General features: G+C 44.6%; 1 protein-coding gene across 1 annotated transcript in view; it reads right to left on the reverse strand.

Annotated features, from left to right (window-relative positions):
• LOC126235185 (uncharacterized) overlaps positions 1-20,082 on the reverse strand; it is a 357,154-nt gene that overhangs the window by 14,595 nt on the left and 322,477 nt on the right. Inside the window, exons 10-11 of the mRNA XM_049943915.1 lie at positions 17,369-17,557; positions 1,942-2,135 (exon numbers count right to left, since the gene is read on the reverse strand). Of these exons, the coding sequence (XP_049799872.1) occupies positions 1,942-2,135; positions 17,369-17,557 (383 nt within the window). The remainder of the gene's footprint in view (positions 1-1,941; positions 2,136-17,368; positions 17,558-20,082) is intronic.

Raw genomic sequence — 20,082 nt, forward strand, 5'->3', positions numbered from 1 at the left:
GCGCCCTTCCTCTCTAACCACCAATCCTCTATTACCATTAACAAAACCGATTCCTGTACCTTGTCTCACTGCAGGACCCAAGGCTCCGTCCTCTCCTTTATCTCCTCTGCACTGCAGATATGACCAAATCACATCCACCAGTCTACCTCCTTGAGTATGCTGATGACATCGCCTTCCTCGCTCTCTACCCTACGCTCAAAAATTCCAGTGATCCCTCCATGACTTCTACCTGACAATTTACGATCGTTCTATCCAGTTAACTAATGAACTAAAATATCTTGGACTAACCATTGCCCGGCAACTGACGTGGATACCTCGCCTATTAACAATCCAACAGAAATCCCTCAATAGACTAAAATTAATAACAACTTGGGGATTGCACCTCTCTACTGTACTCCACACATATAAAAGCTTGATGCCATACACCCTTTGCTATGCAAATGTTGCTTGGATATCCGTCCCACCCAAGTTCTATAAATCCCTCCAGGGCATGGAACGCCGAGCACTTAGCCTCGATTCCCGTATCCGTTTACCTTTCCCCAAAAGGATCATTTACCAAAGCATCAGTTTTGGTCCTCTCCTCACACACATTGAACACCTCTGAACGACCAACACCATCCGCAAACTCGACTCCAATAACCCTATAGTTTCCCCTCGACCTTCTAATCCTCATACGCTTCTGCGCTTCTACTGACTCACCCCACCAGCCCCACGCCTACATACTCTGTGCGTACTCTCCCAGAGAAATGTCACCCAACTCCCTCTCCCAGACAATGTGATCTGCCCCGATACTTATCCCTCCCACCAACTTTTCTCTACCTATCCCACTTCATATCAGGTCTACTCTTCCGCTCAGTGCAACCCTACCTCTTTTCTCTTAATACCACTACCCTACTCACACACCACACTCCTCCTCACCCTTTTCTTTCATACCTTTGCCTTCTCACTATCAGCCCCCTCCTCACCAACACCTAATTTCATCTCGATAGTTTCTTACCTAACAGACCCCTATCTTTTCTATACACATCCCTCAACCACTATAGAATGTATTCTCTCATCCCGAAATCCTTCTCTCCCAGTGAAGGTCCTTCCGATTCTAAGTAAATAGTTCTTTTTTTTTTTTTTTTTGAGAATTGCACCTTCCTGCAGTGTTGTTTTAAAATGTACTATATACTGTATTTTCGATTTTTTAGCTGTTCATCCTTTGATTTTTTTAATTTAAAAAAGAAAATATGTCCACGATTTTACATTTTGTTTATTTTTTTTAAACCATGTGTAACGTTTCTCCTTAAATAACGTTTCTTATCGTCTCTGTTAGCTTCAAAAGTGCTCGTGACTGAAGTGGGAATATTGTACTCTTGGCAGCCCACCCCCAGCCCATATGGGGCGCGGAGGGTGAAATAACAATAAAGGAACGAAAAGTACTGCATACAGGAAAGCCGTCTGTAAAACGTCAAACAACAGATTTGCTACTGTTTGTCTTGCATATACCGTATTCACTAATTTTGTGTTACAGATTGGCAACAAAGATGCAAACCGCAAACACCAGAGACTTTCAATTTGTGAGCGAAGGGGAGCAAAATCGACAAATAAGTGGCTTTGCGCTACTATCAGACTGTTAACAAATTACATAAGTTTTCTGAGTATCGTACCGCGTCATAATGTAAAAAACTGTACTGGAGGAATCATCCTTTCGGCCAGGGTTGCAGTGGCATTTTTCTGGGTCTACTGGTTGGTTCAAAAAACTTTTACGCCAGCGGACTCTGGCCGCGGCAGCCTACGCAGTTATAGTTTATTAATGAGCTGGCAGCCTCCCATGTAGGCTGGGACAAGAAGTCAGTAACACCGGAGCGAATACATGTAGGCGAAAAAGATAACCAATTAACCGATTTGTAGGCAGTCGTCAGGAACAGCAGTAAGTGAACGTTCGTAGGTACTCACTGACACAATCCTGGGGACAGAGGGCAGAGATCTGCTCCAGCGGGTCGCAGAAGCCGTCCGGGCAGTGGTGGACGTCCGGCGTGCAGGTGGCGTAGTGGGCGATCAGGTCCGTCGAGAAGTTGGCCTCTGCGCCCCGCCACGCACAGCCGCCCAACGGCGCCACCTCGGGACGCGCCGTCGAGTTCCTGCCCTCGCTGCAACACAAAGTAGTAAAGTCGTACGACATGAACGGCGGGGAGGCCACGAATGGCTCAGAGACCCCTAAGGGCAGGTGCAGCAGCCAAATTCGAAAGGTTCCTTCCCGCCTGCAGGTACCTTTCTTTCGCGAATTACGAGGGAGGTTCAATTAGTAATACAAGACGTTTTTTCTCGGTGAAAAAAAAGAAATTTGGTGTGGGACATCGTAGAATATTTCAGCTTCAGTCCTTATCCTTATCCTTGTATATAAAATTCTCGTATCACAGTGTTAGTTGCCATACTCCTTCGAAACGGTTCGCGATCGATCTGATGAAATTTGACGTGTATATTCGGTAGGTCTGAGCATCGGTCGTAATCCATTTTTCATACCCCTAAGTGATAAGGGTGGTCCACCACAAATTTTTTTCTTATGTTTTGGACAGAACTTTATTTTTTATTTTTTTATGATGTGGCATTAAAGAATACACGTAACCCTAAATTTTCACCCTTCTACCACCAGCCCCTATTTTTTTATAGTGATTTTAGTAATTTCATAATTTTCAACCCCGGTCGATAACTGATCAATTATCATTTAATTAACGGCTCCATCGATTCTTATGAAATTTTACATGTATATTCGGTAGGTCTGAGAATCGGTCGTAATCTATTTTTCATACCCCTAACCAATAAGTGTGGTCCACCCCCAAAAAGTTTTTCTTATTTTTTGGACAGAACTTTTTATTTTTATTTTTTTATGATGTGGCATTAAAGAATACACGCAACCCTAAATTTTCACCTTTCTACCACGAACCCCTATTTTTTAATAGCGATTTTAGTAATTTAATAATTGTCAGCCCTGGTCGATAACTGATCAATTATCACTTGATCAGTTATCCCCGCCAGGTGCCTACCGGTGACAGTCTTTCACTATTCGATAGATAGGTAATTGAAGAAAACGTACCAAAAGCAACGACTAGGATATACCTCTTTGAATCGAAGTAACTAGACCGAGAAGTTTAACTAGGTAGCATGCGTCATTCGCCAAACCGACATTTAGGCCTAGCGCACACGCATCGATTTTTATCGTACGGAAATATATCGTACGATCAAATTCTTTCAGTGGAACAAAGAAGTTCCTGTGCTCTCCTTTGTTCCTCTAAAAGAATTTAATCGTACAATATTTTTACGTACGATAAAAACCGATGCGTGTGCGCTTGGCCTTATTCATAATGCTTGCGAACACCTTTCGACACGAAACTGCCGCTATGTTTGTATGCTCATGGACGAGCCGCGTATCGGCTGCAATTGTTAAATCCGCCCGATCGACCGTAGAAACGCTAGAACTAATAGTGGTCGATACTGCCGGACTTCCCCCTAACCCTATTCTCACTCCTTAGACAGTTTTGGGCCATTATTATTGTTTGTGTCATGAGCTCCCACCAACAACGGCTATTGTGTTACACGTTTACATTGTGTTACACGTATATACTACTCTTATAGACTAGAGATAATTTATATGGCAAAACAACATTTGCCGGGTCAGCTATAACATATAAAGATTCTCAGAGGAGAAACGAAGTTCGGCGGTATACGTTGTGTTACACGTATAGATTATTCTTATAGACTAGAGATAATTTATATGGCAAAACAACGTTTGCCTGGTCAGCTACCGAGCGAGGTGGCGCAGTGGTTAGGCACTGGACTCGCATTCGGGAGGACGACGGTTCAATCCCGCGTCCGGCCATCCTGATTTAGGTTTTCCGTGATTTCCCTAAATCACTCCAGGCAAATGCCGGGATGGTTCCTCTGAAAGGGCACGGCCGACTTCCTTCCCAATCCTTCCCTAATCCGATGAGACCGATGACCACGCTGTCTGGTCTCCTTCCCCAAACCAACCAACCAACCAACCTGGTCAGCTATAACATATAAAAGATTTTCAGAGGCGGAACTAAGTCCGCCGGGTATACCTGGTAGTTCCTACAGTTTCACGAAGTTCTGATACGTAGTGGCTCTATACGTAGGCTCCCAAGTGGCGTCTGCAGCGGAGGTGCTTTCTTAGCAGAGAGCAGTTATTGAATTTCCTTTGGCGGAAAACCAGAGGATCGCAGACGTTCATAGGCGCTTGCAGGATCTCTACGGGGATCCGCCATCGAACAAAAACACGGCGAGTCGTTGAACGATGCATATGTCAACATCGCAACGAAGTCGCCCAAACCTCTCCGATCTCCCCCGTGCCGGCTGGCTGCACACAGCTGTGTCTCCTGTAGTGCTGGAACGTGTAGACACTCATTCAAGATGATCGGCGGAATACAATCAGACACCTCGATGCTCAACTGGTCGCATCTGTTGGTAGTGCTAACACACTTGTCCACCAGTTGGGGGTACTCAAAGGTGTGTTGCCGCTGGGTTCCTCGCCATCTAATAGGCGACTTTCATCTGATTGGCCTAATGCACTCCACAGGAGGCAGTACGTGGATGGTGGGGAGGTTACTGATGCAACAGGACTTTGGCTCCGACGTCGACCAGTAGATGGTTCAAATGGCTCTGAGCACTATGGAACTTAACATCTGACGTCATCAGTCCCCTAGAACTTAGAACTACTTAAACCTAACTAACCTAAGGACATCACATACATCCATGTGCGAGGCAGGATTCGAACCTGCGACCGTAGCAGCAGCGCGGTTCGGGACTGAAGTGCCTAGAACCGCTCGGCCACAGTGGCCGGCTCGACCAGTAGAGTGGCACCATGCAGGCACAGAGGCTCTGCCAGTAAGGTTGCCTACGGTCGTCGCATTGAACGGAGATTATGTTGAAAAAGAGAGCTTTGAGGGCAAAAGATTCGGGAATAATATGGGGTATTGGAATCCTGACTAAAACCAACTTTCTTTCAGCAAAAATATGTGTTACATTACTTATTGCACTCTTCTCATATGAGATCCGTGTGGGTGTTTCTGTTAAGGGTAATTGTCTGCAATGGGGTTGGGTACAGCGTAGTATTGGGTCCGTGTTGCAGATGATGAAACACGGAAGAGGGTGAAAACCATTGCCGTCACACAGCCCACTCCTCTCGAGATCACCAAGAGGGCAACGGAGCTTAACGTCGCCATCCGACGGGCGGATCCAGCCAACAGTGTCGCTTGCATTCACTTCAAGAGACACTGCGGAGATGTTTATAATTTAATCCAGGACGTTGGGGCTAAGATTGGCGATCAGGGCCTTCACTCCAACACTCCTTTGCTGTAAAGGCAAAGCGGAGAATGTCAACAACGTGCGTAGTACCCGGACGGTCAGCCATCCAAGTACTGGCTGCGCCCGGTGGTGCCCAACTTCGGTGATCTGACGGGAATCGGTGTATACGCGTCAGCACGATCGTTGAAAAAGCAAAGAACATGGTAGATGAAACACGAACCCATACTGTGCACACTGGGACATCGTATTCTCGCACTGAAAACTAATCACTGCTGCGAACTAGCTACAGTGACTCACATTCTGTGTAACACCTAATTACCTCCAAAAAAAGAAGCTGCAGGCTTGGAATTTCTTGATTCAAAAAATGGTTCAAATGGCTCTGAGCACTATGGGACTTAACTTCTGAGGTCATCAGTCCCCTAGAACTTAGAACTACTTAAATCTAACTAACCTAAGGACATCACACACATCCATGCCCGAGGCAGCATTCGAACCTGCGACCGTAGCGGTGGCGCGATTCCAGACTGTAGCGCCTAGAACCGCTCGGCCACTCCGGCTGGCGAATTTCTTGATTGTGTCACTCTTCAATGTGATATATTTTTCCCAATGATTGATTTGGCGGAGACTTTGGTTGTAGAAGTCTGCATTTTGCCTCTTCACTGTCCACATCGAAAATTCACCTCGTCCTAGTTCTAGAAATGACTGTCAGGAAATGGTTTATTCATAAGGGGAAATATTAAGTAGTCACTTGGTGCCATGGCTGGAGAAAAAGAGGTCTGGCGAAAAAAAGCATAAAGCGTAGAAGCAATATATATGTGTATGTCCTGTATAGAATGGGCAGGGGGCGTTGTCTTGGAGGAGAAGCACTGCTTTGAACACCTCGCTGCGACGCTTCATCTTGAACTTACCCATAAACTCTTCAGGAAATTTTAGTAATATCCTCCTGCGACGGCCGGCCGATGTTGTCGAGCGGTTCTAGGCGCTTCAGTCTGAAATCGCGCGACCGCTACGGTCGCAGGTTCGAATCCTGCCTCGGACATGGATGTGTGTAATATCCTTAGGTTAGTTAGGTTTAAGTAGTTCTAAGTTCTAGGGGACTGATGACCTCAGAAGTTAAGTCCCGTAGTGCTCAGAGCCATTTGAACCATTTGAACCTCCTGCGACGGTTTACTCATTAAGAGAATAATCTTTTAGCGCAACACGATGCAAGTCCCAAACAGTAACACCATGTTTCCCGACGATGGCTGAATCTCCGTTTTTTCTCAACTCTCATCCATGGAGATAAGGAGGATAAAGTATTAATCTAGACTAGTCTCACGCGCCTGCAACATTTCCGCTGTTGTCTTGGTCCGCGGAACCTTTTGAATAGGTATGAGCAGTCGCGAAAACTAGTGGGCGCCACCTTAATGATATCCAAAACGTCGAGCCGCTTGCTGAAAACTGCTTCTTTTTGACTGTCGCTTTGATTGTGATACAGCAGTCCTCGAGCATCAGGGCATCCTCTTCACGGAGAGGCAGTCCGCTACTTCGTTTTCATCGTCCAGACTTGTTTGATGACACTGGTAGCGTCTGGGCCGCATCATCACTTTGCCAAAATGACACTGCATTGTTACGGTACACTTCTGACAGCTCAGCGTAAGTTGCTGCAGCGTTGTTCCTCTTCAAATGGAGAAAACTAATTATTAAACAAGACTATGCTTTATCAACGGGCTGTACGATTTTGTTTTGGCTGCTACTTTTGCGCGGGAATACACAATAAATTAATTTTGGGGAAAGACACAGCTACAAAATACATATACACATCAGGTTTGTCTTCTTGTTGTTACTAGTTAGAAGTGACGTTTTAATAGTGTGTTAATGTTACAGTTCTCGCCACCATTAACATTCCGTGCACTTTATTTTTTAGATCAATTTTGACGACGATGTACAATTACTCATGGCACGCGATTTTTGTATGAAGATACGAGAACGATGCACCCACATATGTTATAGATGCTCTTGAAACTGGGCCATACTCCAAGACAACAGTGCTTGAAAGATACATTTTTAAAATACAGACCTATGGAATTACGTCTTCTTCAAATTCATCGAAGTTGTGGTATTCACCGAGAAGAGAATAAATTAACAACGTTATTTTGTCTACATCTACAGCGACACTCCGCAATTCACCTTACGACGCTGACGGAGGGCAATCCGTACCACCACTGATCATTTCCATTCTTGTTCCACTCGCAAATAAAGGAGATAGTTAAAATTGCATGATTGCCCTTCCCATGATGGTACTGTTTTAGATGGAGAAGATGTAAAGTCTGTTACTGTTGTATTTCCGGTAAACTGCAACCAGGCCATTATCCGAGAAGATGCCGTTGGACTGGCACGTCTTTCACAACGACTGCAAAGAGTCAGCAACAGCGGGTGCCGTAGTCTAAACCTTCGATCTCGCTCCTGCCTCCGAAAAATGAGACCATACCATCCGGCGGATTGTTAGTAAAATAAAACAAATGCAACAACCGATGTTTTCTACTCTAAGACAAAAGCATTCATTGTAACACAGCAGTTACCAAAAAAACTGTGCTGGTTTCGCTCCTCAGTAAGACTTCTAGTTTTTCTGCTATCTAATGGACTGTAATTAGACGTAGTGAAAGCCACCATGCAGAACAATAATAATGGGTAAGGTATATACCCAGCAAGAGACATACTATGATTAAAAACAGTGAGCTACACTACAAATAAGCGACGACGGTCCTTCAAAAGAACACAATTAATAGTATTGTACTACAGAGAATATTCGCTAAAGAGCACACTATATATAAGGCCAGAACACTAAAGAAAAGATGAATATGAAGTACTGGAATGCAGTAAACAGAAGTATTGTAGACAAATACAGCTGAATGTTCTTTAGACGCCTTGGTTTCAGAGATTAAAAGAGTTAAAAAGTTTTAATTTTCACAATCCGCATCATATTTAATCACTGATAGTTCCCAGTTATCTACTCCGAATACACCTATGAAGTAGTCCCTGCTGTGGATATCGCAGAAAAAATAGTAATCACATTTTCCTCTCATATATGCAGTATCGAAACCAGAAAATGTAATTCTTAGAACAATTAATCAGATGTTATCTACAATTACACACTAATACGTCAACACCCTTCATCCTGATTGTGTATTGTAAAAACAATAATAATTTTTTTAAAAATAAATCCAACCTTGTCCTGAAAACTCCTTGAAAACACCAAAATACTAAGAGATGGTTGTATGACATATAACCAGAAGTTAAAAACCTTTAATCAAATTAAAATAAACTACTAATCAACGGCGCAGTCACGGGCAGGAAACCCTTTGCAATTTATGAAGCCTTCATCATCCGCATACAGTTGTAAAGCTACTATTATCTCGCTAACGGATCTGCCCTCTCATTGGATATTTTGTGGATTGTCATTCTCAAGTGTATGAAGAACTCTTAAGAAAAATGATCCTTCACGCCAGTTTGTCTGTGTATATGCTCGATTACTAAGGACACTCACGTACAATGCTTTGTACCGATCGCAGTGTGATGGTACCTAACGTATATGCCAATAACCCGCTCAGATTTTAATGCTGACAGTAACACAATTATACAAAGAAAGTATATGTTCAAATTGTTTAGTTCACGGTTTCAAAAATAGTAATTTACAATTACTAGCAGTATTTCCATGACACAAACGGTCCTCCATTTAGAAATATCACGAATAACCCTCATTTATTACCTTGCCGTCTATAGTTACCACCACTAAATTAAATATAAAAATAGAAGGACGCAAAACGGACCCAACCCCTCCCCTCACGCATCGGGTTACCTGGCGTCATTAAAAGGCTGATTCAAAGAGTTGACTCAAGGTTACTGAAGAATTATTAAATAAAAATCTCCATACTATAATAAACACAACACGTGTACACTGATGAGCCAAAACACTATTATCACCTACTTAGAAGCTTGATTGTCCGTCTTTGGAACGTAATACATCACTGATTCTGCGTATCAGGGATTCGACAGTTTGTTGGTAGGTTTGTATGACATATAACCAGAAGTTAAAAACCTCTAATCAAATTAAAATAAATTACTAATCAACGGTGCAGTCACGGGCAGGAAGCCCTTTGCAATTTATGAAGCCTTCATCATCCGCATAGGTATGTGGCATTGGATGTCTACGCATGGGTTATGTGCTCTACGTAAATAATGGGCCGCATTTGCGTACGTGGTTAGGCGCCCTACAGAGACCCAGATGGGTTACATAACATTTACATCAGGCGAATTTGGTCACCGAGACCACAACATGAGTTCACTATATTTTCCTCAGACCACTATACCTCAATTCTGGCTCCGAGACAAAGACAGTTATACTGCTGAAATATCACATCGCCGTCGGGAAAGACATCAAGTGTGACGGGATGCAGGTAGTTCGGAGCTATCAGCTGCGGTACCGCAGGTCACACGCAAGTGCAGAAGAATATCTCCTTTAACATAATACTGCTGCCACCAGCCTGTGTCCGTGGTGCACTGAACGTTTCGTGCCGCCGTTCATCTCGATGACGGCATTTGTGGAGACGACCAGTGACCTACAGTAGCAAAAATGTGATTGCCCCAAAGAGCCTAAACGTTTCTATTGATCGACGGTCGAATACCGATGGTCCCCTGCTCACTGCAATCGTAACTGACTTATGTCGTCTGGTCAACATGTGATTACGTAGGGATGGTCTGCTGCGGAGCACCATGTTCAACAATGTACGATGAACGGTGTGCTCCGAAACACTTTTGCGTGCCCCAGCATTGTGCCCTTTAGGTAGAGATGCCACAAATCAACATATATCCTATTTTACAGAGCAGACAACCCTCCGAACCCTGCGTTCTTTGAAGATCCATGAATGTCCAACGATTCAGCGTCTACTGGTAGCTTCACTGACCTTTTATCTCTTTCAGCAGATGCTCACGACAGTAGCACGTGAAAATTTGACCAACTTCGCCGTATTCGAGATACTCGTTCAGGGGTTCTGCGTAATAATAATGTGCCCTTTGTCAGAGTTGCTTATCTCAATGGATTTCCCCATTTTCAGCCCATATCTTCCGTGTCTGCTCCGCTTACGTACTTTTTTTACCGCGTCACGTGCCCGCGACGCCACCAGGCGGCATCCGACGTCGCGGCAGGCAGTGGTCATGATGTTTCGGTGCGCAGGTCAACGTTCTGTTGCAGTGGACGAACTTACAGCGGTGAAGTATGATAAAGGTAGTTACCTGATTATTTTAAAAGAGTGCAATCTGATCGAGGTTCAAATTCTTCGATAATAACGACATGAAAGGTAAGGTGTCCATGTACTACGCCTGTGGTTACTTTACAGCTGTTCTAGATCTACTGAAATTATCAGATGGCATATGGCATCACTGGTCGGGATACGGTGTCTGGGGTGATTCGGAAGCGTGGTGCATATCTTTCTATTTGACGCTAAATCGGCACTGGAGAGTCGTTGGAGACGAGATTAAATGACTTGGACAGCATAAACACCGTCCCCAACTGAAGAAAATCTCCGACACGGGTGAGAAACGAACCTGGAATCCCGCGATCTACAGGCAGTGACGCTAACCATTGGACCAAGATCTGAGGACCTAAAGGTAGCGAAAAATCAACACTGTCACCATCTATCAATGTTCTTTGCTATGGACATAGGAACAAGACAAACATCACTTTTGTCACGAGAGGAGAGTAAAGAACGAACCGCCCAGCAATAGCTATCCTACCAAATGTTCCAGAAAACTTTCAGGAACGCTTAAAAGAAGCAATGCAGTATGAATCAGCTAAAACAGACCACCCCAAGTACATCTAGAATGGATAAATGTATCAACGTGCAGTTTCCACCAAGCTATAACGGACAATTTCGAAGGTAATTTTTATAGTTTATAGTTTCCGAACTTTTTTTATAATGTTTGCAAAGACAGATCGTGAGTGCTCGGTACGATTTGGGTACCTTTCAGTACACAGTCATACAGCTGCTCTAATAGTTTGGCGATATTCGCCATAAACGATATTCACTTTCTCAATTGTCGTATACGTTGTGAACGTCTCAATAGCGTTACTACCAAGTAACCTGATTGCTACAGAAGCAGAACACAGGCTGGTGGGTTTCAAGAGCACAGGTAACACAGGAACTGTACCTCAATTAGGTGTTTGATTACAGTTGCTATAATGGGGCAGACGTTTGTGGAACCTCTCCTCCTGACGGCAGGACAGTGGTTTGCGGTGCTGTTAACTTGATAATATTTGATCAAGTGCCATACATGTTATGTCACTGAAGATCTCTTAGAAACTTCTTTCTGGTGTCACAGAAAGAAGTATATTCTTTCTTTAGAAAAAAGGGACTATAAAAGATAAAAATTACTTTCAAACATCAGGAAACTCAACATATTTTCCGCTATAACTTGGTGAAAATCACGCCTCGACATATTTATTAATTCTGGATATATTTGGGGTGGCCTGTCTTAGCTGCCTCTGCCTATAATGAATAATTTAAAAACTGGGTTGTTTTGGAAATCAGCCTTATGCAAACACAATTAGTTTATTTTTATATTTCCCCAGATTTGTTTCGACACCAATGTGTCATCTTCTGTGGGTTAAATTTTATTTTCTGTAAAGTACAATATCACATTTGTAATAATTTAACTACTGTAGGCCTAAGAATTACAATATTTCCAATTTGCTTCGTTTTGTTTGGACACTCACCCTAAAATTACATCGTTAATTGAACTGTATTATTATACATCGATTTTAGTGTTAGTTTTCGCCGGGTTTTTTTTTTTCAGCATGTCATCTGCAAACTAGACATAAAGAAAATTATTGCGTATTTGTGGAGAGCTGTTTCGAGGTTAGAGGTTATGTACGTTTCTGTTCATACATTTTCCGTCCTGTATCGTGTCCCTGGTTGTTGTCTCAGTCAAGATGACAAATTGGTGTCGAAACATGTCTGGGGAAATATAAAAATAAACTAATTGTGTTTGCATTAGGCTGATTTCCAAAACGACCCAGTTTTTAAATCGCAAACACGGAAGAAACGAAAATGAGTATAATGAATAATATGCCAAACAAAGTATTAATAATCAGTTTTATTTCTGTAAACAGCATTTTATTTGCTCATAAGAAGACTGTCAAATATTAAAAATAGGCGTATTTATGATTTGTTTATGTCTCACGTGTCTTTTTATGTTGTTTTACTTCAAAACTAACGTTTTTGAGTTCTCTATGTAGAAAAAATAAAGAAATATCGTGTAGCCATTCAGGTCGTTTATTCTTAACAAAAACGTATACATCATGGCATTATTCGGATGCGATGCTTCAGGCCTTCTCAACTGAACGGCTTTAAGTGTTGCATTGTACAGCATATTGCGTGTTCGCGACTGAATACTCATTTTGCCATCGTAGCACTGCACACTGAATGGGAGACAACACCGCCTACTGCGAAGTTGGGAGGGTTGCCACCATTACAGGCGTCAAGGTTTAACAAAAATAGTTTCTTAAGTAAGGCATAGCCCGTTGTAGCTTCGTAAGTGTTTCATCCATCAGCAACTACTAGTCGTCTGGTTAGTGTAGCTGACTCCCGATCACAAGGCCCCGTGTTCGTTTCCCGTCGGGTCGGGGATATCACTGCTCTAGACTGTGTGTGTGTGCGTGTGTGTGTATGTGAGTGTGTCAGGGTATGGGTGTTTTGTCTTCACGATCGGATCGACGATGCACAAGTCTAATAAAAAGATTTGTACCAGTCGGTCCAACTCCCCAGAAGGGAAGTCCCGGCTAAGAGTGCTACATGAACATTTCATTTCATTCTTTGCACTAGCAAACCGGATTTTGGGAGTACAAAAGTGGAGCCTTCATCATCTAGTTTTCACGTAATCTTTCATTTAAATTACAATCGATTTGTACTTCTGCTTACTGATTCTTTTTTGCTTTTAAGGGACTTTGGCCAGTTCTCATTTTTTTCGAACTCTTGAAATGCACTTTCCCACCTTTGGCTTGTACTAGTGAACTGTTTTCGTAATTCTGCTATACCCCGTCCTACTTACCCGCTCCTTCCTTCATCAGTTCACACTTTCCTACTTGCTAAAATGTTATCAATTATCGATCTCAGGAATTTCATCTCTATGTAGATTTTGTGCTTTTTTGGTCATCTTCGCTCCCACAAAGAAGTACTGCTGCAGCCATAACTTTATAAAACTTGAGATGAGGTTCTATTCTAGTTTTCCCTTTCACATTGCGTTTAGTTGTTCCTCACTTAGCTTAGAATATGTTTAATTTTAGCTGCTTGTGGTAACTAAAATTTCAAAATCATTTGACTGGCTTATTGACAATAGTAATTTTTAGCTCTATGTATCTTCTGCCTTTTTGGTCTTTATCCTCGTTTCGCTCCCTTAAAGAAGTGCTACTATAGCCGCAGCTTCACAAAGCCGGAGAAGACTTTCTCTCCCATTTTCCCTTTCAGAATGCGTTAATTAAAATTGTCTGACTGCCTTCTTTTCATAATTATTTTTAATCTTCGTAGGTATTTTCCTACGGATCCCATGTTTTTTTTTTGTATCGGTACACTGTAGGCAGAGTGGATTGCGACTGATTTATTTATTATTAATTTGGTTATTGATTATTGATTCACTGTCTTAAGCAGCGCAAAGCATAAATTATTAATTACAAGAACGGGATATAATGAAAACTGCTGAAATATCCCTTTTCGAGGTAGTGTGGATTTTTTATGATTTTACTTAGCATTTTCTTGCTTTGAGCGAATCAGACTCATCGATTACTCCATTGAACTCAAATTAGCAGCTGTGTCGCATTATATCAACAAGATAACTGAATCTTACACTGATTTCACTTCTTTCAAGTTAAATGAACAGATTATATCTATCTATAGACACAACGACAAACACAGCCCAGAAGCACAAGACTCACTCCTGAATTCTCATTTATTCAAGACAGCAGATTTTTTATTTACTTTCGCAGCAGACTGTACCAACCGAAACTTGGGAGCAGCAAAAGCCGACCTGTGATACCGTAAAATACCATTGGCAAGTGGCTGCAAGAACATCATTGATGAACCTGAGACAGCTATGGAGGCAGCATCTCTCTGAACCAAGCACACTGTTGCCACATAAACCGTGTTAGTCATAGACGACAGTTCGGAAAATTCGCTTCCTTATGGTGCAACTTGGACAAAACGACACTGTATAAATGACAATGTGACAACAGCGTGCGTTCACTGTCGTTGGTCGAGGACAAGGCTTCTTGTTGTAGCCAGGTGAGAGGAAAGCGAAGTTAGGAAAACTCGCGTGCATCTCACGGACATTTTCACCCCCTCTGCGTTGAGTTACCGCTGCGGGCCTATTTCGCCACACCTCCGAGGTCCGATGTTTGGGGTAACGCAAGCCACAGCTGCCAGCACTACAGCAATGTCGTACGGTCATCAGTCGTGGCCAGCGGAGCCGGACACCCCCGATCAAATTTCCACCTGAAACGTGACGGTCCGTTTTCTCGCCCTGCTCGCATGGTCGGAGGCCCCATGGTCGCCGAACTCCAGCTCCAGACGATGCACGACAACGCCACATATTTGCTTCCATCAACATATCGAATGGCATGTACCCTTGTCAATGGGATGAACCTGGTGGCATCTTGCTGGCCGATCCCAAATTTCCACTTCTTGAACGTACTGGTAGCGAGCAGCACACCATCCCCACCGACAGAAGATGGCATCGCATCCACGCAGTGGCAGCCAAACAATATCCCCTGCCCCCTTCCCCCCCCTCCCCCACCCAAGGAGCTTCGAAGGCGATGTCACCACCGTTACTTTTAGAATTATATCAATACCTTCAGCTGCTGACGGCCGTTGATATATATCAACGGGGACAGGTGAAAATGTGTGCCCCGACCGGGACTCGAACACAGGATCTCCTGCTTACATGACAGACGCTCTATCCATCTGAGCCACCGACAGCACGGAGGACAGCGCGACTACACGGACTACCTCGCGCACGCCTCCCACCGACAGCACGGAGGATAGCGCGACTACACGGACTACCTCGCGCACGCCTCCCGCGAGACCCACATTCTCACCTTGTATGTCCACACACTACATTCGTAGTGCCCCACCCCAACACACTCATTAGTCGTGGAAGACATTCTTACCAAGTCCCGTAAGAGTTCGGGGAATATGTGTGCATCCGTACAGAATAATGTCATGGCCGGTATTGCCAGAACTATATACTTATATGGATATGGTATGGTAAGAATGTCTTCCTCGAGTAATGAGTGTGTTGGGATAGGGCACTACGAAAGTAGTGTGTGGACATACAAGGTGAGAATGTGGGTCTCGCGGGAGGAGTGAGCGAGATAGCCCCTCAGTCGCACTATCCTCTGTGCCCTCGGTGGCTCACATGGATAGAGTGTCTACCATGTAAGCAGGGCATCCCGGTTTCGAGTCCCGTGCGGGGCACATATTTTCACCTGTCCCCGTTGACATATATCAACGCCCGTCAGCAGCTGAAGGTATTAATACACTACTGGCCATTAAAATTGCCACACCACGAAGATGACGTGCTACAGACGCGAAATTTAACCGACAGGAAGAAGATGCTATGATATGCAAATGATTAGCTTTTCAGACCATTCACACAAGGTTGGCGCCGGTGGCGACACCTACAACGTGCTGACATCAGGAAAGTTTCCAACCGATTTCTCATACACAAACAGCAGTTGACCGGCGTTGCCTGGTGAAACGTTGTTGTGATGCCTCGTGTCAGGAGGAGAAATGCGTACCATCACGTTAACGGCTTTGATAAAGGTCGGATTGTAGCCTATCGCGATTGCAGTTTATCGTATCGCGACATTGTTGCTCGCGTTGGTCGAGATCCTATGACTGTTAGCAGAATATGGAATCGGTGGGTTCAGGAGGGTAATACGGAATGCCGTGCTTGATCCCAATGGCCTCGTATCACTAGCAGTCGAGATGACAGGCATCTTATCCGCATGGCTGTAACGGATCGTGCAGCCACGTCTCGAACCCTGAGATGGGGACGTTTGCAAGACAACAACGATATGCACGAACAGTTCGACGACGTTTGCAGCAGCATGGACTATCAGCTCGGAAACCATGGCTGCGGTTACCCTTGACGCTGCTTCACAGACAGGATGTTGCACTCGACGACGAATCTGGGTGCACGAATGGCAAAACGTCATTTTTTTCGGATGAATCCAGGTTCTATTAACAGCATCACGATGGTCGCATCCGTGTTTGGCGACATCGCGGGGAACGCACATTGGAAGCGTGTATTCGTCATGGCCATATTGGCGTATCACCCGGCCTGATGGTATGGGGTGCCACTGGTTATACGTCTCGGTTACCTCTTGTTTGCATTGACGGCACTTTGAACAGTGGACGTTACATTTCAGATGTGTTACGACCCGTGGCTCTACTCTTCATTCGATCCCTGCGAAACCCTACATTTCAGCAGGATAATACACGACCGCATGTTGCAGGTCCTGTACGGGCCTTTCTGGATACAGTAAATGTTCGACTGCTGTCCTGGCCAGCCCATTCTCCAGATTTCTCACCAATTGTAAACGTCTGGTCAATGGTGGCGGAGCAACTGGCTCGTCACAATACGCCAGTCACTACTCTTGATGAACTGTGGTATCCTGTTGAAGCTGCACGGGCAGCTGCAGCTGTACATGCCATCCATGCTCTGTTTGACTCAATGCCCAGGCGTATCAAGGCCGTTATTACGGCCAGAGGTGGTCGTTCTGGGTACTGATTTCTCAGGATCTATGCACCCAAATTGCTTGAAAATATCATCACATGTCAGTTCTAGTACAATATATTTGTCCAATGAATACCCGTTTATCATCTGCATTTCTTCTTGGTGTAGCAATTTTAATGTCCAGTAGTGTATAATTCTAATTTCGTTCCAGACGGCTGCAGGTCGGGGTGTCTGTTCTTTCGGACACCATATCCAGATAAGTCGGGTTTTGTGCTTTGAGAGAGAGGCTACTCACTGCAGGTGGTTGACGGTGTAGTTGCGGGCGCCGGTGCCCAGGCCGCAGAAGGCGTTGCACTCGGCGAGCGACTTCCTTGTGGCGCAGGGCCTGCCCTGCCTGGAGCCGTTCTGGCAGGCTTCGGAGGCGCCCTCCAACACGTAAACCCTCACCGTTGCTCGCCCCTCAGACCCCCACGTCACCGTCACGCTGGAACAACAAATGCACACGTAAAACACTATGAACCTCTTATACTGGCCAGTTTCTCTAAAACAATGAGCCATCAGTAAAGCAAGACCAACAGGTGAAAATGAAACATAATACCGCGATATTACCTCATCTCTGTATGGTGTCATCTTCACACAGACTAACAGGACAAGATATCAGTCACTCACCTATAAACTCAGCTTGCAGGCAGAGTCAATATTTCTGAGTTTTCGGAGAGCGTTTGACACGATGACCTATTGTACACTCCTAAAGAAGGCCCGAGCGTACGGTACAGGTTACACCATATGTGAATAGCTCGAAGAGTTCGTAAGTAATAGAACCCAGTACCTTGTCGTCGACGACAAGTGTTGATCGGAGACAAGGATATTGTCAGAGGTTTCTCCCGCAACAGCGCACGGGTATTAAGCACATGCTTCGTAGAATCTTATCCCTGGAGAGAAGACGATGCTCTTTTCGCGAAACACTGTTGTGAAAATTTAGAGAACCCGAATTCACAGAAGACTGCAGAACCGATTCTGCTCACGCCGATGTATATTTCGCCTAAGAACCACGATGACAAGATAAGAGAAATTAGAGCTCGTAAGGAGGCGTATAGACAGTCGGTGTTACGTTGTTTCGATTGTTAATGAAACAGGAAAGGGAATGACTAGCAGTGGAACAAGGATGCCGGGATGGTTCCTTTGAAAGGGCACGGCCGATTTCCTTGCCAATCCTTCCCTAAACCGAGCTTGCGCTCAGTTTCTAATGACCTCGTTGTCGACGGGACGTTAAACAACCACCAGTGGAACAAGGTACCCTCCGCCATGCACCATACGAGGGTTTGCGAAGTATGTTTGTAGATGTCAATGTAGATGGCACGAGCATACTGATCACTTTTGAGTGTTGCACTAGTGTAGAACTGGTACCAGGCAGTCATGTGACCCTCCAAAATGGTTCAAATGGCTCGGAGAACTATGAGAGTTACCATCGGAGGTCATAAGTCCCCTATAACTTAGAACTACTTAAACGTAACTAGCCTAAGGACATTATACACATCCATTCCCGGCGAAGGATTCGATCCTGCGTCTGAAGCGCCTAGAACCGCTGCCAGCTGTGGCCCTACACTGCTGACGTATTTCATGGTAATGAAGTGGTGAGTATGTGCAGGTCGATTGTGTGGCATCGTCACAGTAAGAGCGATATGCACAGTGGTAGAAAGAAACTTTCATGTTTACGCATGTCCATGACCACACCATGAATGGAGTCACCCGATTTATTTGTGTGTCAAAGAGGACTGTCCAACGTGTCTACAAAGAATGACTGCCAGTCGCGGCCATGAAACACGGGATAACACTAATCGTAAAAGGAATCGATTGCGAGTGTCACGCCTTGTCAATGACAACTAGAAAGGAATTGTTAATGTTAGTAAATGCTGAGATATTTCACCAGTTACAGAGCTAACATTGCGAAGGAGACTGCAAGGAAAGAACATTTGGCGCAGTGTATCTAGCAAAAGGCCATTGCTCGCAGCGGTAATAAAGTTGGGCGTCTCCATTGGGCCAAACGACACAGAAGCTGGACCGCAGCTGAATGGAGGTGTGGACTGTGGTCCGAAGAGTCGCGGTTTTGCCTGTTTTTCAAATACATTCTAAGACATAAGAAAACGACGTGCCACGAAGGAATTATCCTAATGGGATGGAAACCGCTATATGTGATATACATGTGCAGACAAACAAATGATTACAATTTCAGAAAAATTGGATAAGTGATTCAAGGGAAAGACCTTTACAAATTGTGCAAGTCGGTAACACGTTGATCCACCTGTGGTCCTTGTGCGTGCAGTGTTTTGGCCTGGCATTGATTGATATAGTCGGATGTCTTCCTGAGGGATATCATGCTAAATTATGTCCGACTGGTGCGTTGAAATTCCCGAGCTGGTTGTAGGTCGCAGCTCATAATGCCCCAAAGTAGTCCTGCTATGAAAAGAAATGGCACCACAGACCATCTCTTCTTCTTGTCGGGCGTATGTCGGGCGACAGTCAAGTTGGTAGCTCATCGATGTCCATCTCGTCTCCAGACACGTCCTCGGTGGTTATTGGGGCTCTGTTCGAAACGGGACTCATCACTAAATCCTATTCCAGTCAATGATATTTCAGGCCGTAGACGTGTGTGAAGACGCCTCAGACAGCGCTGAAGCCGGCCTTTAGGGCCGAGCGGTTCTAGGCACTTCAGTCCGGAACCGCGCTGCTGTTACGGTCGCAGGTACGAATCCTGCCTCCGGCATGGATGTCTGTGATGTCCTTAGGTTAGTTAGGTTTACGAGGTTCTAAATCTAGGGGACTGATGATCTCAGATGTTAAGTCCCATAGTTCTCAGAGCCATGTGAACCATCTGAACAGCGCTGGATACCAACACTGCTGTCGCCCGTCGAACGTCCCGACAGCCACATGATGGTCTGGCGTACCATATCTTTCCGTAGCAGGATCCCTCTGAAACGTTATGAGCAGGGCCCCCCAAACGGCTCGCGA

This window comes from Schistocerca nitens, chromosome 2, assembly GCF_023898315.1.
Source record: "Schistocerca nitens isolate TAMUIC-IGC-003100 chromosome 2, iqSchNite1.1, whole genome shotgun sequence".
Classification (NCBI taxonomy): Eukaryota; Metazoa; Arthropoda; class Insecta; order Orthoptera; family Acrididae; genus Schistocerca; species Schistocerca nitens.